This window comes from Mytilus edulis, chromosome 2 (genome assembly GCF_963676685.1).
Source record: "Mytilus edulis chromosome 2, xbMytEdul2.2, whole genome shotgun sequence".
Classification (NCBI taxonomy): Eukaryota; Metazoa; Mollusca; class Bivalvia; order Mytilida; family Mytilidae; genus Mytilus; species Mytilus edulis.
In genome coordinates this window covers 63,706,232-63,728,650 of record NC_092345.1, presented here as the reverse complement: position 1 = coordinate 63,728,650, position 22,419 = coordinate 63,706,232, and the positions used below count along the sequence as shown (strand labels likewise).

At 36.6% G+C, this 22,419-nt stretch overlaps 2 protein-coding genes across 2 annotated transcripts; both read left to right on the top strand.

The window, feature by feature from the left end:
* Positions 1–12,489: 12,489 nt before the first annotated feature.
* LOC139512655 (BTB/POZ domain-containing protein KCTD6-like) lies at positions 12,490–15,165 on the top strand. Its single transcript, XM_071300433.1, has 2 exons — positions 12,490–12,638; positions 13,963–15,165. Exons 1-2 carry the CDS (start codon positions 12,624–12,626, stop codon positions 14,725–14,727), a joined length of 780 nt encoding a protein of 259 aa, XP_071156534.1. The 5' UTR covers positions 12,490–12,623; the 3' UTR covers positions 14,728–15,165.
* A 1,822-nt stretch (positions 15,166–16,987) lies between these two features.
* Positions 16,988–21,105, top strand: LOC139510957 (uncharacterized). The gene is made up of 4 exons (XM_071297514.1): positions 16,988–17,141; positions 18,728–19,124; positions 20,206–20,254; positions 20,986–21,105. Exons 1-4 carry the CDS (start codon positions 17,063–17,065, stop codon positions 21,103–21,105), a joined length of 645 nt encoding a protein of 214 aa, XP_071153615.1. The 5' UTR covers positions 16,988–17,062.
* The last annotated feature ends 1,314 nt before the right edge of the window (positions 21,106–22,419 follow it).

The following is a 22,419-nucleotide window of genomic DNA, read 5'->3' as shown; positions in this document are numbered from 1 at the left end:
AAATCTAAAACATTGTTACATACACGAGCGAATCGTACAAGTTGAGATATATAAACACCGTAAGATGGTGACAAGGGAACGTCACCATCTAAAAACGGATAATTAACGATAGGAAATGAAAAATCATCCCTTTTATCAACATTACACATACTAGTCTTCGACGTGTTTGTTTTCTTACCGTATGTAAGTACCGATAGCATTTATCCGATATTGGATTTCACGGCGGTCGGATCGTTTACACGGACTATATAATCGTTAACAATGTCCCCGTAGTGATATGCGCCTACCAGCAACGATATCTCGAATGAATCGTGCTTTGTCACCGTGTGCGCTATCTTTAAACCACGCAAATAACCGTTCTGTGTATCAATATTACGTATGTGATTCTGTATAGGCATGCCGATCATCTGTACTATCAGTGCTTTGATTGACAATACGTGTCCTACATCGGTTTTGAGATAGATTGTTGACTTTTCTATGTGTCTCACGTTTTTCTCTGCACCTCCAAATGCCGATTAATATATTATTTATGTTCCCGCTATCTGTAAATTTAGTTAAGTTTTGCGTTTCAAAAGATGTTTGCCCTCCTTCGTCAAAAAGAATTATCCGTATCGATAAAGAACTGATTTGAGCCTACTTGTGCCACGGCAGTTTTCAAAAGTACATTCGATTGCAATTCTGTCCGTTGAGAATACAAAATAGTAGTATTATGTTCCGTATCATCAATGTCATTCACGAGTTGAACGTTGGGCGAATTCGAAGATAGTGGGTTTAACGTGCATTACATTAGTTTGTGTGGTGTTTCTCATTACAATGTGCGTTTAGATTTACATTCGTTTAGTCTGTGTATACCAAGGTAGTTAAAGATAACAAATTTGTTCATACGGCATTATGTGTCGGCTGTTTTACTGCAATGAGTTGGTGGATGTATTTCGTGACAGTAAACGCTAGGTCTAGTCTTAATATTCTTGTAAGATTTAGATTTCACCAATTTCGGATGTCGACTCTTTTATCCTGTGTCCGGTATAACGATATCGTCTAATATGCTTTCAGGGAGGTCCGTTATACCAACGTTTTTGTTCTATGTCCTCGCGCGAGATATTTTCTGACTTCAACGGGTAATTTGTTGACAATAATGAGAAGAAGTAGTGTGCCGTATGTTTCATGTGTCTTACCCAAAGTTTCTAGACCTTGACGCTACCTCCAATTTGATCGTAAAAAACTTCGTAAGCTTGTTTACTGATTTATAGGCGAAGGAATTTCTAAATCTAGTGCTTCGTGTTCTACTTCATGAGCTTTCAAGCAGTTACACTTTTGTATATTTGTAAGTAACTAGTTAAGATGTACGGAAGACTCACATGAGTCCCAGAAGGTTTGCCATTCTGAAATCGTGCCTTCGAAAGTTGGAAGCGTAAGTTTTGGTACGTTACTCTGATTAAAAGTTGCAGGAAATGTACTTTATTGCGTGTTGATTGTGAGAATGGCTTGGGCAAACTGGTTTTCAAACGACAGTGCGTTGTGTAGGTTTGCTATGTTTTGCGTTGAAACAAACGGTATAGTTTTTGGATTTAAAGTGTGCGTTCTAGTACTTTAGTATTTGATTCAATGTGACGGGACTGCAGGATTTTGGACATTTGTATGAACTTACGTACGTGTCAAATCAAGGTTATCATATTAACCGAAAATTCATCTGAATGAAATAATCTAATTTACCACATCTTCCGGTTCCGTTAACTTTAGAATTTGTTCATTCAAGTCCTAAAACAATGTTTGTGTTTGCACAAGTTTTCCTAGTGTTGTAATGACTTCTACTTGATCGAATTTTGTATTCTCCTTTGTTTCATCTAATCTTAGGTATACCTTGAACTACACGTATTTTGCGACTGACTATCTGAACAACGGAACCGAAATTACGTTAGTGATTGCAAAAAGCAGATTAGCGCAAGGGAAAACCCTTACATAACCGCAACTAGAACTTATGGCCGCAGTTATTGGAACTAGACTAGCTTTTCATGTAAAATCGACCTTCTAATGTAAAAACGTGGCTTTCTGGTCGGATAGCTGTATAGTATTGCACTGGTTAAATCATCGAAACTGTTTAAACGATTTATTGTGAATCGAGCGCGAGGAATAACAAAATCTACAAAATCAGCATTAATGGAGATATTGCCCAAAAGAATGCAACCCAACCAATCTCTTAACACGAGGAATTGACGTCGATCAATACATCGATAGTGTCCTTTAAAAAAGACAGAATTAGTTAACGGTATTGACAATTACAGAAAAAAACGAAGACGAGGAATTTCTAAACAATGAAGTTCATACTGATCACTATGATATCAGTAACGTTATAGACAATTGGAAATATTGAAATTTTCAGGAAAGTGATTTGAGTAACTGCTTACGTTCAGCGGTTCATATTTAACTACAAATATACCGATATACCAAACATCTGAGATAAAAACACAAGGCAATATCCTAGCACTAGACAATTGTGACTCTTCATAGATGACGGTAGCTTTTTGAGATGCAATGGAAGGATTCACAGCGAAATCATTTTAGAGAATACCAAATTTCCGTATTTATTACCTGCGAATCATTTACTTACCAAACTGATAGTGACAGACGCACACGAGCGTTCACTTAATTCGGACTAAATGCTACGCTTACTTACGTATTACAATCGTATTGGGTACCGATACTTAGACAATATGTTAAGGAGTAATTGATCAAGTTTTCGCTGTTGTTAATCATTGTAATGTTACGTAAGTGTCACGTGTTGACAATAGAGTCAAAATAGATATACATACATTCTATTCACTTTTGTTATTGTTAGCTATATAGTTGTCCGATGTAACCTCTTAACGATATTGGTGTCAAGTGAACCTCTTAACGATATTGGTGTCAAGTGACCAGGATGAATTTACAGCTGAAATCGATACTAGCAGGACATAGTAGTGCCGTCTCCGGAATATTCCAGAAATTCGACGAAAAATGGGGAGAGCGGCACAAAACTTGTTGATTCCAATAACCTTCGAAACAGAAATCGTTAACTCTGATGATTATTTATTTAATTTAGAAAAAAAATACAGCCAATAGCAAAATTTATCTAAGTACAAACATCAACGCTAAACACAAATGCCACAAGTTCGCAACATCACGCAAACGTACATGAATGCATAATTTTACATACCTTCATACAAGAGCTTACGTTATTTTTTACGACAAAATTGAAACATATGTACGTGGTTTAGAATCCCTTGGTCAGACAGAGAATACATATGACCCATTATTGGTCCCTATCATATTGAAAAAGTTACCGGGGACGTACGCATAAATCTTACAAGACACCATGAATCAAATAGTTGGCAATTAAATGAACTACTACATATACTATCTCAAGAACTCAACATTATGGAGAGAGGCAATTCCTCTGATCATACGGAAACTTAAACCACTACAGCAGCATGTCACACCAATGCAAAGGTACGTACAAAATAAATCAACACAAATAAACGTAAAATCATGTGTACTTTTGTAACGAATCACATTTTCCCCTTAATTGCACTAAAATAATTGATCAAACAGCAAATATTTCTGTTGTTAAACAGCATCGTTTATGTTTTAACTGTCTTTGACCCCCAATATAGCTGATTGCAAATCACACAAAAGTTGCAGGAAATGTAAAATAAAGCAGCATACTAGTTTATGCAAAGACGAGGTTAAAAAGATGAAAAACAGAGTAACACTAATGAATATATTACTAGTAACACAATTCAGTAAACACAACACACCGCGAAGAAAACGGGTACAGTTCTTCACTCACAGACACAGACTAAAAACTGTCGTAGCACAAGTAAGTTCGGGCATTCAATGTACTTACACAAACACATTATTTGACAAGGGCGCACAGATGCCCTCATCACAGAAAAATAAGCTACAGAGCTTGATTTGACAATTACCAGACAGAAGACCATAAACTTGTCAGGATTTTGTGACACAAGTGATGGCACAGACAACGGCAAATTACCTATCAACGTTTTGATTGTACCAGAAATAGCTGTACCAATGAAGACTTATGTACGTAATATAACAAATTTAAAGTATTTGTTTGGCTTGAAATTAGACCATCCGGTCTCACATGACCCAATGGTTGAAGATTCTCTATTGAATTATATCTAATTCGATTATTACTGGTCAATTGTCGATGATAGAATAGTATGAGGAACAGGACCTACTACCGTCAAGTCGGAAATCCGTAACCTTCTGTCCGGCACAATCAATTGAATACCTGCAAATCCAGATCACACACTTACGTCAATGATGAACATATTAGTAGGTCACAGAGTTGAAGAGTAGAACTTTTATAATGGAGAAATTTATGGAAGTTGAAGCTGCTAGTATAAGTAATAGTGACAACAAATCTGAAAACAGACAATTCCAAGATGTATATAAATCAAATGGTAGAGGTTACCATATGGAAACATAAAGATATGTTGATAAGTTACATTGTAAGGAGGAACACCACACCTTACTAGACAACAGAAGTATTGAATAACGGAGAACAAAAAATGTCATTAAGCGTCTTAATCGTAAACTTACACTTTTACAGAAAAACGGAAAAATTATTAATGAACAAGAAAAACGTAGATTTATCGAGAGAGTTGATGAACGATCAGCCAAAACAATTGTTCATTCCATACCGCACCATCATTTCCGTAAAAAGTCGTCAACCACGCCAATCAGAATTGTATTTGACTGTAGCTGTAAACCTTCACCTATTAATCTAAGCTTAAATGATTGTTTGATGGATCTTTGGCCAAACTTTAATGATTTAACCGGAATTTTTCTCCGATTTAGAATGCACAAATACGCCGTCTCGACAGGTATAGAAAAAGCCTTACTTATTATGGGCTGGATGAAGAGGATCGTGATGTTACCAGATTCTCTTATGCTTAGTAACCCGGATGACCCAAATAGTCAACTAACCGCAAACAGATTCAAGTCAGTATAATTTGGAGCAACTTTCTCTCCGTTTATCCTAAATGCTGTTATACGTAAACATTTGACTGCAATTCAACAGACTGGACAGCAATGTTAAAGAAATACTTTTATGTTGACAATATTATATCGAGCTTTAATTAACAAAGAGCTTTGTTAGACTTCTTCCATGCATCACGTTTAGTATTTGTAAATGATTTGTATGATGCGAGAGCATAAGAAATTGAACATTTATCAAAATCATCATGTAACCGAGAAGCTTAATCCTTATGGAACAATTTTGTTCGGTGGATGGTGGGAGAGATTGAGAGGAATAACGAAAAACTGAATTAAACGAGCACATATGGACAATAAAACACTCAACACGATAATGACTGAAGTAGAACGTTTACTCAGTGATCGCCCACTAACATACGTTTCATCGGATCAAACGCGGACGACGAACCCCTTACTCCGTCACATTTATTATATTGAAAACGGACCAAGACGCTACCGTATAACGGCCTTAAAGACTGTAGTTTACAACCAGGAACCAAAGACACTACGCATGAACCAGTAACTGGCTAGACAATCAATTAATCTTTCATTAATTCTTAAAAACTACATAAAAAGATGGAAGCAGGAATACATAAATTCGCTTAGGAAATATTACCGGTACACAGATCGAAACACATAGAACATTAACGTCGAAAATATGTAGTTCAGATTCAGGACTATGTATCTAGAGTAAATTGGACTTTGGCGATCAGTGACAAATTTTTTTACGGCAAAGATGGACTTACACGATCAGCCATAATTCGAACAAAAACTGGTTTGATATCTAGACCAATCATCAAACTTGAATTCTTTGGAACTTGAAAATATAGCAGCTCAGAGTGAGGAAAAGACGAAAATAAAAACATAGACTAACATGTGTTAAATATAAATCGTGAAAAGTTAAATGATAACGTGTGATTAGCATATGGACATTAAAATGAATTTAAACCGTGGGCTGTTAAATATTTTACATATAAATTAAAAATTTTACTAGTAATTTATTTTATTAATAATTAATGTTGTGATCACTTTCATTTATTTTAAAGTAATTCATGTGCGGCCCAAGTATGTTAAGAGCAAAATCACAAACGCAACGTTCTCGCTGCCCATATTCATTGTAACATGTGTGACATGTTGACATTAGAGCTTGAATAGAAAGAATTATTCACACGAGTCATTATATCAGAGGGAGAGGTATCCATTGCCTCAAAAATGACAAAAATCTTTAATGCCCTAGACTCGTACGACTTAGCCAGGAAAGGATAAGGTTGGTACCTTTATATATCACAAAGTCGAAATGAACTATTGCCAGCTGGCCAAACAAAGACATTTTCCACATGGGTCATGACACAAGAGGTATATGTAGTAGTTGTATAATGGCCCATAGTACTTATGTCCTAGACCCGTACGAGTTTGTCAGGAGGGGATAACAAGGGTTGTGGTACTCCGATTCATCACGAAGTCGAAAAAAACTATTGCCGGATAGCCAAATTAAGAAATTCTCCACGTGGGTCATTATATCAGAGGAAGAAATAGGAATTGCCTCTAAAATGACCCATACTACTATACCCTAGACCGTACGACCTAGTCAGCAAAGAGAAAGATGGGCACCTTTATATATCTCAAAGTCGGATTGAACTATTGACGACTTGTCAAACTAAAAGATTCTCCTCGTGGACCATGATACAGAGGTTAAGGTACTAATTACCTTTAAAATGACCAGCAAGTAAAAGTATGTTTGAATATTTTGATATACAAGAGTACTTCCCTTACCCTTTTCCTACCAATACGTACGGATCTATGATATACGATACATGGGCCTTTTTAGAGAAAACACCTACGCTAATCTTTTTGTTAGCCCACAAGGAGAATCTCTTAGTTTGGTCTTTGTGATATACAAGAGTACTTCCCTTAGCTGTTCAACAGGTACGGGTCTAGGACATAAGAACCATGGGTAATTTTCGAGGCAACATTATTCCATACATCTGATATGTTTGACAACGCAATCAGGGTTAGTGCTATGGCCCATCTTAAAGGCAATGGCTACCTCTACCTCTGCTAATATGGTCCACGTTTAGATTATCTTAGTCGGTCAGCTGGCAATATTTCATTTTGACTTCGTTGTACACCGGGATACTATATCCCCCTTTAAACCGTCTGCTGACAAATTTGCACAGGTCTAGGGCATGATTGTTATGGGCCATTTTAGAGGAAATGCCTACCTCTAACACTGGTATAATGGCCCACGTGGAGAATCTCTTAGTTTGGCCAGCCGGCAATAGTTCAGTTCGAATTCGTTGTATCCGGGATACCATATCCCCCCATTTGAACCCTCTACTGACAAATTCGTACGGATCTAGGGTATAATTTTTATGGGCCATTTTAAAGGCAATAAGTACCTCTTCCTCTGGTATCATTCCCCACGTGGAGAATCTCTTCGTTTGGCCAGCCGGCAATAGTTCATTTTCGAATTTGTGATAAACCAGGGTACCCCCTTATCCTTTCCTGACTAACTCGTACGGGTCTAGGGCATACGTGCTCTGAGCCATTTTATAGGCAATACCAACCTTTACCTCTGGTATGATGGTTGATGTGGAGAATCTCTTAGTTTGGCCAGCCGGCAATAGTTCAGTTCGAATTCGTTGTATCCGGGATACCATATCCCCCCTTTGAACCCTCTACTGACAAACTCGTACGGGTCTAGGGTATAAGTGCTATGGGCCATTTTAAAGGCAATAAGTACCTCTTCCTCTGGTATCATTGCCCACGTGGAGAATCTCTTCGTTTGGCCAGCCGGCAATAGTTCATTTTCGAATTTGTGATATACCAGGGTACCCCCCTTATCCTTTTCTGACTAACTCGTACGGGTCTAGGGCATAAGTGCTATGGGCCATTTTAGAGGCAATACCAACCTCTACCTCTGGTATAATGGCCGATGTGGAGAATCTCTTAGTTTGGCCAGCCGGCAATAGTTCAGTTCGAATTCGTTGTATCCGGGATACCATATCCCCCCTTTGAACCCTCTACTGACAAACTCGTACGGGTCTAGGGTATAAGTGCTATGGGCCATTTTAAAGGCAATAAGTACCTCTTCCTCTGGTATCATTGCCCACGTGGAGAATCTCTTCGTTTGGCCAGCCGGCAATAGTTCATTTTCGAATTTGTGATATACCAGGGTACCCCCTTATCCTTTTCTGACTAACTCGTACGGGTCTAGGGCATAAGTGCTATGGGCCATTTTAGAGGCAATACCAACCTCTACCTCTGGTATAATGGCCGATGTGGAGAATCTCTTAGTTTGGCCAGCCGGCAATAGTTCAGTTCGAATTCGTTGTATCCGGGATACCATATCCCCCCTTTGAACCCTCTACTGACAAACTCGTACGGGTCTAGGGTATAAGTGCTATGGGCCATTTTAAAGGCAATAAGTACCTCTTCCTCTGGTATCATTGCCCACGTGGAGAATCTCTTCGTTTGGCCAGCCGGCAATAGTTCATTTTCGAATTTGTGATATACCAGGGTACCCCCTTATCCTTTTCTGACTAACTCGTACGGGTCTAGGGCATAAGTGCTATGGGCCATTTTAGAGGCAATACCAACCTCTACCTCTGGTATAATGGCCGATGTGGAGAATCTCTTAGTTTGGCCAGCCGGCAATAGTTCAGTTCGAATTCGTTGTATCCGGGATACCATATCCCCCCTTTGAACCCTCTACTGACAAACTCGTACGGGTCTAGGGTATAAGTGCTATGGGCCATTTTAAAGGCAATAAGTACCTCTTCCTCTGGTATCATTGCCCACGTGGAGAATCTCTTCGTTTGGCCAGCCGGCAATAGTTCATTTTCGAATTTGTGATATACCAGGGTACCCCCCTTATCCTTTTCTGACTAACTCGTACGGGTCTAGGGCATAAGTGCTATGGGCCATTTTAGAGGCAATACCAACCTCTACCTCTGGTATAATGGCCGATGTGGAGAATCTCTTAGTTTGGCCAGCCGGCAATAGTTCAGTTCGAATTCGTTGTATCCGGGATACCATATCCCCCCTTTGAACCCTCTACTGACAAACTCGTACGGGTCTAGGGTATAAGTGCTATGGGCCATTTTAAAGGCAATAAGTACCTCTTCCTCTGGTATCATTGCCCACGTGGAGAATCTCTTCGTTTGGCCAGCCGGCAATAGTTCATTTTCGAATTTGTGATATACCAGGGTACCCCCTTATCCTTTTCTGACTAACTCGTACGGGTCTAGGGCATAAGTGCTATGGGCCATTTTAGAGGCAATACCAACCTCTACCTCTGGTATAATGGCCGATGTGGAGAATCTCTTAGTTTGGCCAGCCGGCAATAGTTCAGTTCGAATTCGTTGTATCCGGGATACCATATCCCCCCTTTGAACCCTCTACTGACAAACTCGTACGGGTCTAGGGTATAAGTGCTATGGGCCATTTTAAAGGCAATAAGTACCTCTTCCTCTGGTATCATTGCCCACGTGGAGAATCTCTTCGTTTGGCCAGCCGGCAATAGTTCATTTTCGAATTTGTGATATACCAGGGTACCCCCCTTATCCTTTTCTGACTAACTCGTACGGGTCTAGGGCATAAGTGCTATGGGCCATTTTAGAGGCAATACCAACCTCTACCTCTGGTATAATGGCCGATGTGGAGAATCTCTTAGTTTGGCCAGCCGGCAATAGTTCAGTTCGAATTCGTTGTATCCGGGATACCATATCCCCCCTTTGAACCCTCTACTGACAAACTCGTACGGGTCTAGGGTATAAGTGCTATGGGCCATTTTAAAGGCAATAAGTACCTCTTCCTCTGGTATCATTGCCCACGTGGAGAATCTCTTCGTTTGGCCAGCCGGCAATAGTTCATTTTCGAATTTGTGATATACCAGGGTACCCCCTTATCCTTTTCTGACTAACTCGTACGGGTCTAGGGCATAAGTGCTATGGGCCATTTTAGAGGCAATACCAACCTCTACCTCTGGTATAATGGCCGATGTGGAGAATCTCTTAGTTTGGCCAGCCGGCAATAGTTCAGTTCGAATTCGTTGTATCCGGGATACCATATCCCCCCTTTGAACCCTCTACTGACAAACTCGTACGGGTCTAGGGTATAAGTGCTATGGGCCATTTTAAAGGCAATAAGTACCTCTTCCTCTGGTATCATTGCCCACGTGGAGAATCTCTTCGTTTGGCCAGCCGGCAATAGTTCATTTTCGAATTTGTGATATACCAGGGTACCCCCCTTATCCTTTTCTGACTAACTCGTACGGGTCTAGGGCATAAGTGCTATGGGCCATTTTAGAGGCAATACCAACCTCTACCTCTGGTATAATGGCCGATGTGGAGAATCTCTTAGTTTGGCCAGCCGGCAATAGTTCAGTTCGAATTCGTTGTATCCGGGATACCATATCCCCCCTTTGAACCCTCTACTGACAAACTCGTACGGGTCTAGGGTATAAGTGCTATGGGCCATTTTAAAGGCAATAAGTACCTCTTCCTCTGGTATCATTGCCCACGTGGAGAATCTCTTCGTTTGGCCAGCCGGCAATAGTTCATTTTCGAATTTGTGATATACCAGGGTACCCCCTTATCCTTTTCTGACTAACTCGTACGGGTCTAGGGCATAAGTGCTATGGGCCATTTTAGAGGCAATACCAACCTCTACCTCTGGTATAATGGCCGATGTGGAGAATCTCTTAGTTTGGCCAGCCGGCAATAGTTCAGTTCGAATTCGTTGTATCCGGGATACCATATCCCCCCTTTGAACCCTCTACTGACAAACTCGTACGGGTCTAGGGTATAAGTGCTATGGGCCATTTTAAAGGCAATAAGTACCTCTTCCTCTGGTATCATTGCCCACGTGGAGAATCTCTTCGTTTGGCCAGCCGGCAATAGTTCATTTTCGAATTTGTGATATACCAGGGTACCCCCCTTATCCTTTTCTGACTAACTCGTACGGGTCTAGGGCATAAGTGCTATGGGCCATTTTAGAGGCAATACCAACCTCTACCTCTGGTATAATGGCCGATGTGGAGAATCTCTTAGTTTGGCCAGCCGGCAATAGTTCAGTTCGAATTCGTTGTATCCGGGATACCATATCCCCCCTTTGAACCCTCTACTGACAAACTCGTACGGGTCTAGGGTATAAGTGCTATGGGCCATTTTAAAGGCAATAAGTACCTCTTCCTCTGGTATCATTGCCCACGTGGAGAATCTCTTCGTTTGGCCAGCCGGCAATAGTTCATTTTCGAATTTGTGATATACCAGGGTACCCCCTTATCCTTTTCTGACTAACTCGTACGGGTCTAGGGCATAAGTGCTATGGGACATTTTAGAGGCAATTAAATGGACTGGTAATGTTGAGATTAAAGACTCTTATTGATCTCCGTAATTTTGAAGAATTATGTCATTGAAATAGTAATTGACAGTTTCTATTTTTCTGTTTATTATATTCCTTCAACAAACTATGTTTCTTGTTTTTCTGATCTTTTTAATTGTGTGATACTATCGTATGTATTGTATATTTTAGTTTTAGAATTGGACTATATTTGTAGACAACGAACAGATTATGGAATGCCCATATGACAATTAATTCCATTTAATTACCCTATATTTAATCATCTTGTTTTAATTACTATAGTTTACATTGATTCAATAATAACAACATTTTAATGTTCATAATTGTTTTGTGTTGTGTGAGGCAATGCAATTAAACTTTTCATTTACTTTCATTTTAAATGACGCGGACCTTGCAGAAGACACCTATTGGCTTACTATTTCCTAATTACTTTATATTGCTATAAATAGCATAACCATATTGGATATTAACAGCAAAAGTTATTTTATTGTCACAATCTAATAACTACCCAAAACATTTCATCGAACGCGGTTTTGATCTCATGAATATTATTGACGGCTAGCCTCATGAATATTAACGCCGGCTAGATCCACACTAGTAGGATAATCGTATAACTGAAGGCACTTCTATTCAGACATTCAGCAACTATCCTGTACCTTATTATGTTACTTGCAAGACAACAAAACTTGTCACGTAAATGGTACACAGTATGTTTGTAATTGTATAGTCGAGTCACAAATGTAGATATTCTCTCTATAAGCCAATCTTCCAGTCAGTCCACATTCAAGATGTGCTTATACTAAGATAATAATTTAAAAGCGACCTAGTCTGCTTACTTGGGCAATAAAGTAATTATCTAACCTGTTTTGTTTTAATCTTTAATTTATTGGATAAGTATAGAATTTCGCATTGAATGTTCTGTGTAAGAAAGTTAAAAGGTAAACTGGTTCCAGTCAAAGACTTTAAAATATTGAATATCTTCTCTTAAGGATTTTTAGATATACACAGTTGAAATAGAATACAAGTAGATTATGACAATAAGCAACTATGGTGCATGCACATACTATTTTTCAGTTGACACCTGCTGTATTGTAGCTTTTCTAACATTGGTTTTGAAAATGGATTTTATCAATTATAATTTCCAGAAAATGCAAATTTACATTGAGTTTGTTCGTGAACATATGTATTGGACACAACAGTAGATATCAACATACAGTGTCATGGAGAAAAATGAGGTATCTTTTTAAATATATTCGATATGTTGATCACAGGCAAATTAACATTTAACGTTTTATGGAATTAGCCGAATTTTGGTGAAATAAAAATTAAATCAAGTATACAGGTTATTAACCAAATAAACAACCAGGTAAAATGTTTCTGGATTGATAAATGTGATGAATATTACCTAATTTTAACGTAATGTTATCATCCCATATTACTGGGGTTGTTTTTGATTCGTATCATAAGAGTGCGGTATGATTGGCAATGAGACAGCTATCCACTAGAGACAAAAAAAAAACGAAAACCCTGCATTGTGCATAACGTCTATCTTAAATTTCTTAATAAGTAAAATATGTAACTTATCTTAATATTTAAAACAGTTTTACTAAATATTATACTTTGTAAATGAACGTTGAAATGTACGTTTTGGATATTTTTTTATATCAATTTAGCTTTTAATGAATTTTTTCTATGATTTACTCAAACTAATGTAACATATTTTGTTTTGTACAAAAGAGACAGTTCCGTATGCTTAACTATGAAGTCTGAAGATTACATGGCAGTAATTTCTATTATCCCTTTGTCAATTTATGATTGTTGGTTGCTTTAGCACAACAAGGCTATATCGCGGCGAGTGTCAATTTATGTCATTCATTGTTATTTTCTTTTGTTTCTTCTGTTAAACAGCGATTTTGAAGTTTCTAAACTGAGTTTTATTGTGTGTGTTTGCATTCCAAATTTATCACCATGGGCTAGATGTATAGGCGGAGGGTTGAGATCTCACGAAATATGTTTAACCCCAGAGCCAGGACCCTCTAGACTTTGTTAGTCTTGTGTGTACATAAATTCTTGTTCATTTGTATGATTCGGAGTTTAGTGTAGCGTCGATTTTCACTGTACTAGAAGTTGTCACTTTGGGACATTATCGGTCTACATATTTTACTTTTATGTACTTATATGAGTTAAGGAATTGTGCGTAGGTGTGCAAGTGCGTAAGGATTTGAATATTTTGACACAAATCTGTTTGTGTGTGGTTAATTGCATGCGTACCAAGATGCATGACTGAAGTAAATATACAAGTGTTTCTATTTCTTCGTAGTTTCTTACTGGTGCCTCTTATTTATTCAAGAAATACTTGTCGTACAATCTGAATATAAATAAACTCATCATAGATACCAGGACTTAATTTTATATATACGCCAGACGCGCGTTTCGTATACAAAAGACTCATCAGTGACGCTCGAATCCAAAAAAGTTTCACATTTGTGTTGCATCATCTGAAATAAGAGATTTGGTTATCAATTTAATGTAAAAGTATTGTTTCACTTACATTTTCAGTACCCTAAAGTCGTAGGCCTAAATATTGGTGGTGAAAAATTCACAACAAGATTATCAACCTTAACAAAATATCCAGATTCTATGTTGGGCGCCATGTTCAGCGGACGACACAAGTTAGATGCAGATAGGAATGGAGACTATTTTATAGACAGAAATGGAAAATATTTTCATTATATTCTAGAGTTTCTAAGAGATGAAAATGTCATGCCTCCATCTGGTACTCGCGAGAGAGTACTAAAAGAAGCAGACTATTTTGGAATAAAACCTTTAGCTGAAAAATTGAGAAGGTATCCGCCTCTGTTTCCAGATGGACTTATACTCGATAATCTAAGAAATAAAGTGACGGATTATCTCATTATTAAGGAGAAAATAGCAGAGTTGTCAACAATGGATGTAATAGAAAACTCAGAAATACATTGTCAGAAGGCGTCATTCGTTTATGTCACATGGTACACCACAGAGAATTTAGTAAACGGCAGAGAGTATCAAACGAGATTTACTTTTGAAGATGTCGTATCGTCATGGGTTGGATCAAAATTAAATGTCGATAAAACGCTGTGCGTTTATTCGGATGGTTATCCACCAGACATAGCTGAATTTTATCGTGTTCTTATATATGATTTAACAAGTGATGGATTTGTATTGTCAATGAAAAATCATTACAGAAGTATCCCAAATAGTTATATTTGGTATGAATACAACAATCAAGCATATGCAGCTGTACAATGGATGACTCTTGAGTTTACATGGGAATCGTCTGTGTAGTAATTGCAATCGTCAGACATGGCTATGGGGAAAGTTGAGCATCATATTCCGTAAATATTTGAGTTTGTCGATTTAAAATTTGAAGATACAAATGCTTCCATTATTTCATTCACTTTTCACTATTGTGTGCTAATAACTTAGATAGCCCCCACCCACCCCAACAATATCGATCATTCGATTTGCCAATTTCACTACGTATTACATATTTGAGCCATGTCGCATTTCTCGTGATGTGCACGAAGGGCATCAAATACAAATAGGAATTAATGTGTGTCTGAAAGAACAATTATATTCTGCCGACAGAAATTTGGCTTTCATTGCGATATCATTTTTCTACCTTTTTAAAGAACACCGTATTAGGTACTTGGTGGAATGAATGGACTCTACTTTCTATTATAGTTAAACCAAATAATATATCTGACCCAGTTACTTTGTATACATGTAACAAGCTCAGAACTTATAGACTTTTTAAAAGCAGATTTTGCTTAGAAAATTACCTTTTGCAGGAAAATTTTAGATATAGACATTATTTAACAAAATTCCGTATCAGTGCTCACGATTTAGAGATTGAGAGGGGAAGGTACAAAAATCTGACAGTGTCAGAACGTATCTGTAAATTGTGCGGTACTGAGGTTGAGGATGAAATTCATTTTCTTCTTCAGTGCCACAAACTTTCAAATATTCGTTTCAACTTTTTAAATGAAATAAAACAACGGTTTAAAAATTTTAGTGGTTTAGATATTAAATCACAATTTATTTGGCTAATGTCCTCTGAAGATACTTTCATACTCCAGAAACTCGGAGAATTATTGGAAAATTTATCCTCATATAGGAAAGTTTCCTTAAATGATATATAGATATAAAAAATGCCCAGCCACCCCCTTATGTTATTAAACACTGTGCTTGTTGTATTCTTGTAAATATTTTTTGGTTTGATTATTTTTTTATTTTTTTTTTATAACATTGTGTGTTAATCATATTGAATCACTTGTAATCATTTGTATGTAATTAATGTTGATTGTTCTGCTCCTTGTGGGCGCTTTGATTAGCAATAAAATATATTTGAATTTGAATTTGAATTTGTAGCTGACTAAAAGAGTTACCGTTTGCATTGTCATCCCAAAAAAAGAAAAGATTGTAATGTGATTCTGCACGTCCAGTCTTTGAAATGTCAAACACTGGACGTGCAGAATCAAATAACAATCTTTTCTTTTTTCGTCAGATATCACAGGATGTGTTCATTCGAGTAAACAGCACGTCGGAACTTCGATGTAGACTTATTACATCGTCACTTCTAAATTCAAAAATTGATAAGCAAGTAATTGAGACAAGACAGACTTACTTTATATGACCTGTTCTTTTTCAGATGACTCTGTTGTTCAGGGCCAATGACCAATTTATATAATCTGCATGATTCATTATCAAATGTTGGTCTTAGTTCGACAAGTAAAAGTGGATTTAACGGCTCCGTGCTGAAGGCCGTACTTTGACCTGTTATTGTTAACTGTTTAAACTTTTGGATGGAGAGGTTATATCAACGTGTTTTGAATTTATATCACTCCTTCCGAAAATAAATTGAGGAAAACATTTTTTTACATAAAAAAAAGATACCATAAGATGAAATCGTATCTGCATTAAAAACTTGCTAGTTTCAGTTAAAAAATCTCTAGTTTTCTGCTACATTACAAAATAGTAAATTTACTGTAAATTCCTTTCCAAACAATCCCATAACACACATCCGACTTGATTTTGTATATAGAATGAAATTACGTGAGTGCTTTGAACAAAACGTTCTATATAGTTGAAGATTCTTAAATATAAATAAGCTATTGCATTGAACAATAATAGTATTTCCAGGCTTATAATTCAATGTAAAACTTCGGAGTTTGAATTGGAATTGTGCTGTAAAATCATTTCTATAAGATGATGGGCAGTCATATTGTTCAAATCTCCATCCAAAATGATGATTTTGAACTATATTAAATAATTCCAATAATTATTCTGTTCATTTATTTTCTTTACTATCTGATTACTTTTCAAGGACTATGTTCGAAATTAAAGGAATACGTAGGCAAATTACTTACATCAAGTAATTGAAATCACTTCGAATATCAGGAAATCAAACTTATTGGTAAATAAACAAATAAAAATATATAACAGAATTGAAAGTTATCATTCAGTTAAATTAGCAGTTGTAGATGTGTATTCCCGAATGTGGTTTTTATTTCGTTCAATTCTACTTTACAATCCTTCGTTATCTGTTAGTTCATAAGTTCATGATACATATGCGTTTATAATAGGTCAAGTTCCATCGAACTAGACAGTCGTTTCCATCATGTTAAGTGTGGTAGCTTTGCTTGGTTTCCTTGGAGCATGTTCAGCCCACCTCTGTTTATTAGAACCTCATCAGAGGGGTATGTACACTCATTTATAAAATAGATAAAAAAAAAAAAAAAGCCATCGTTGGTGCTTAGTGTATTCGCATAGTGGTATTAACCATAAGTGGATTTTAAAAAAGAAGTTCTGGATAATTTTAAATCTCGATCTTTCTCTTAAATAAGTTCTATCAAAAGTTATGATTTTGGGATACGAAACAGAACGTTTTATTTATAGTGTACAAAAAGGTCTAACATGCTACACAGAGGGAAAAGTTATCAGTGTGCTTGAGTTTCTTATTGAAAACAAATTTGTTGAATTTGTAAGTAGACTTTTTCAATAAATTGTCGACATTCCTATGATATTGAACTTCTTATTTTCATATACGTCGGAGTTCCTTCAGACACAAAACAAGAAGATCAAAGAAGCGTGATCATTTAATTTCACATTCAGAAATTTTGAGGATGTTCTTTGTATTAACATTCAAAACCTTTCTGATTGGGTTCCATTACTATATCCTTCAGAACTATATATTAAAGAAACAACAGACACGACTTCCTCGGTCTTATTTTAGACTTTTACCTCGAATTTTACGTAATCGGTCATCTCAGTACCAGAATCTATGACAAACGATATGATTTTGATTTTGAAATTATCAACCCCCCCCCCCCCCCCCCCCCCCCACCTTAGTAGCAATATACAAACTTCACCTGCATATAGGATATACATTTCCCAACTCATTCGGTATTCAAGAGCTAGCATCTGCTACTCAGACTTTGTAAATCGTCACCACTGTCTGAGCATAAAGTTGATGAATTAATGAAGAACATCACAAATACAGCACGATGGTTTTGAAGTATACATTTTAGGTACTGACGTTTAACTTCTTATGTGCTTTGTCTATATGCCTTTTTGTTTATCTTGTTGACATATTTGCTTGTGTTTTGGTGATTAAGATTATAACACACTGTTGACTGCTGTACCCACATTTTTATACTGTTACCTATTATGTCTGTTTGTTTGTTAACAAATCGTTGACAATATAATGGAATTGTATGCGACTGTCATACGAGTGAGAGGTTTAGCTTACTATAAAACCAGGGTTAATCCACCATTTTGTACATAAGAAAATGCCTATACCAAGTCAGGCATATCCATTCGTATGAGCTTTTGAATTTGTCATTTGCTTACTTGGAACTTTCCGTTTAGAATTTTCCTCACAGTTCTGTATTTTTGTTATTTTACTTTTTGATCATTATAGAAGCACCGATTGTTTAATGTTTGGCGGATATCAATATAAGTGCTTGATGGGAGTGGTTTAAGGTGATATAAGTCCCATTGTCTCTGCCGGAATTTAGCCTAATAGAACATCAAATGATTCATATACTAATAATACATCTCGTTCTTTGTTAACATCATAAATATGCATATTTGACCGATTTAAAATATAAAATAAAATGTTCTGCAAAACTCTAGTTATATCTTTTTTTTTATCTTAATAAAAATATGTTATAAAATCTTCATTTTTTATAATTTACTTTCATTTTCTTATTAGTTTAAGACTTTATTCTGAATCCTATTTCGAACAATGAGAAGCAACACAATTAATAACATCTTATTTCAGGCAGTATGGCTGATCCTCTGACTCCTGCTAATCCTGACTGTCATCTAAGAACAGCACCTTGTGGTGGAAGGGATGCAGATGCAAAGCCTTCTGCAAGCTACCAGAAAGGTACCAATGTTGCTGTTACATGGCAGAAAAATTTCAGCCATTATAATCAGAAGAACCCCGGAATTATGGAAGTATCATTGATTAGAGACGCGGTACCTTTTGAGGTTATTCAAACAGTCAAGGTGAACGATGACCACCTCAATAAACAACAGAACTACACAAAAAATCTGATGATTCCAGACAATTATCATGGTCATCATGGAATTGTACAAGTTGTTTACAAAACAAATTCCTTAGATGCCACTGGCACTCTATATACATTTTATTCATGTGCTGATATTACTATCACGTAACAACATATTTATGAATTGGTTCTAAATTAAAATAAATCACTAAGGCATCTTATTAAAGTGCAGACTTGTTTTTGTTATTGACTAATTCAAAGACAATGTGTTGTGAGTCGTGAAATTATTTGAAGTAGATTTTTTTGTAAACAGACAACACCATGATCAAAATGACAAAAATAACACTCCACTAAAACAGGGAATTGAAGAACAGAAACCCCTAAACAATCAATGAGTAATTCGGTTGTCCTCGATTGGTAGTCAGATCTTATCCCACAACTCGCAACCTTCGAGTAATTCACAAGTAAAACCTCTGATGATAAATAGCGCATTTTCGGTGATGCGGCTGCCGTACACTACAGATATAGCGAAATGATTAAAATATAAAATAATAAGAGTACATACACTTAAATGTCTTGCCTGTTTAACTCGTCATAGAATTCTTGTTTATATGAAGCTTTTACTACAAGGAAACCATAAACGTAACATTTCCAATGATCTATGAAAATGAGGTTACGGCCAGAAGAACCATGTTTGCCATAAATATATGTGCACCTTACAATCATTCCTAAAACCAAATTAAAGTTGTCCTATCGCTAATAGTTTCTTAAGGAAATAGATTAAACCACAAAATCTTAACATTGACAATTGACTCAATCAAAACCTCCCAGTCGGGCATTTACACCTTACAATCACTCCCATACACCAAATATAGTTGACCTAATGCTCACAGTACTAGTATCTGATGTATGCGTAATTTTAATCTTCATCATTGATTAATGAAATGCGGTCGCATGCTGAAGGGCGTGTGGACGTTGAAAGGAACCAATATATACCAAATAACAGTTATCGCATTACTCATAATAAGAAGGTATTTCAGGTATTTCACTTAAGAAACCACTTGAAATTGTTTTCAAGCAGTCACTAAATTCTGGAAATGAGTCAAAGGACAATGGACATATGACAGGCGGAAGCTTTGTAACATAAGGTATCTGTAAACCATGCAGCAGTGGTGGATCCAGAAATTTTCATCAGGGTGGGCCCACTAACTGCATAAGACTGAGGCTCCCTCTAGTCATGCTTCAGTAATTCCCTACATAATGATGATAACACGGGACGAAGTAGATCAAGTCAAGTAAGTTATGGCCTGGACAATGAGCCTAATGCCTTTAGTAGGCTGTAAAAGGTTCAAAATAACGATGGAAACAAAACAACGAGGAGAACTAAAAGCGTTAGCGAATGACAAAGGCAACCACATGGTTACAGTTCATAAGCGGATCCAGTGGGGCATTGGGGGGAGGAGGAGGCAGCCCATATTTTTGTGGGGAAAATTGGGTAGATTATATAGGGAATCACCAAAGCATTACGAGAGTGGCCCCCTTATAAGGGCCCCCTTTTTTACAAAAATATTTTGGTCCACAATTGCAATTTTATGTCCTAGGAAGGCATATTAGGAATGTATATCAGTAACGGTGTAACAACATAAGTAAACTTAAGAACAAATTATAAAGATCAGTTAGAAATGACTATGTACTAAGCACAAACACAAACACAATAAATAAAAAGACAAGAGTCAAAGAGTATTTACAGATAGGGAAAGTTCAAAGTCTAATTGCAACTGATGAGTAGACCGTGTTTTTTCCAGTAAGAACACCACTAACGGATCAATTGTAAAGATTAAATAAGCAGTATAAGAAAAGTTGACAATGCTAAAATAAATCAACATGATATAAGATCAGACTTACTGATAAGAGAAGCCAAAGATATCAGAGGGACATTCAAACCCATGTCACAGTCGAAAATAAACTTACAACGCCACGGCTAAATAGCAATACGTATTAAGTGATGCATTAATCTATTGAAAAGAAAAAAAAGGACGAGAACATTTCAAAGACTATTTTAGGTTGGAGCTCATCCTCACTTTCTATCACCACCCTAGAAATACGTGATCCTAGTTCTATATTTAAGTGCGGTAAATATCTTTAATTTGAGCTAAACGTGACTTAGAACTTTGCCTGTACCTGTGTCGATACCTTTTATTTGCGATACATGTTGTGTCCTAGGAATTTGACGGATATTCAGATGATATCATTTCACACAAGGAGAAATAGACATTTAAAATTTATAATACAGTTATAGTGATCATCAATAAGTCCAAGGTCAGATGAACCCTGCGGGACATACCTTATGTATACCTTAGTCATTCCTTACACCAAATAAAGTGGTCCTATTGTTTATTGTACTAGTACCTTAGAAACAGAACAAGTACAACATAAAAACATTAACCAATGCATCATGAAAATGAGATGAAGATCATATGAACCTAGCCAGACGGACATGCAGACCTTATAAGCATATCATGATCCTAATACACCAAATACAATTGACATCTAATACAATTTGAACATTGACCAATGAACCACGAACATGAGGTCAAGGTCACATTAACAATGCTATGCAGAAATTTACACCTTACAATTATCTGAGACTTGAATTCGAAGACTTGTCGATGTTGGTTGAAACCTGTCTGAAGGACATGTAGACTTTGCATAATATACCAAATATAGTTATCCTTTTACTTATAATAAGGGTCAGAGAACATATTTTCAAACTATATACCCAATTGATGATTGTGGAAAAGTTTGGTTATATGTGGTTCAGCAGTTTCAGATAAGATTTTTGTAAAAGTTAATGGACAACAAGTGATGAGAAAACTCACTTGGCCCTTTGTGCCAGATGAGCGAAAAATCATTTCAATTCTGAAAGCATACATAATTTGTCAGGTTATAACAGTTATAAACTATTTACTAGTGACATTAGCTGTCTCTCTATGTAAACTATTTGCCTTGTGCATAAACTGACTCTATCAAATGTCTTATTGGTCCTGGAAGTGGTTGTCTAAATATCTATATCATTTTTGACTAAATTGAATTTGTCATATTATGACAGCATATGCTAGATTTATTTGCCTGTCTTGGGCTGTTATTTTTTTTAACATTATACCTATTTGTATGCTTAAATTTAAGAAATTTTACCAAAAATATTCCTAAGGGTTGCGTTAAACTTTCTGTGAGATTGGAGCTTTTATTTCTTATTGCCCAGCCTCATTGTGAGTTTGGGATGAAAAACATCAATGAATGCACTGTTCTTTTTTAGCACAATTGACCAGTTTACTTTACAAAAATCATTTACAACTGTGCCTATTAAAACCAAACTTGACCATAATCATCATGGTGGAATCTTAGTTTAAAAAGAACTGTCTGCCAACCAACATAGCAGACATTGCAACCAATAGAACAT

Excerpts from the sequence above, each read along its gene's own strand:
- LOC139510957 (XM_071297514.1), top strand. The coding sequence starts at position 17,063 with ATGTTAAGTGTGGTAGCTTTGCTTGGTTTCCTTGGAGCATGTTCAGCC. Across the intron at positions 17,142-18,727 it reads ATTAGAACCTCATCAGAGGG|GCAGTATGGCTGATCCTCTG; the intron begins GTATGTACACTC and ends ATCTTATTTCAG. Across the intron at positions 20,255-20,985 it reads GACGAAGTAGATCAAGTCAA|AAAAAAAAGGACGAGAACAT; the intron begins GTAAGTTATGGC and ends TCTATTGAAAAG.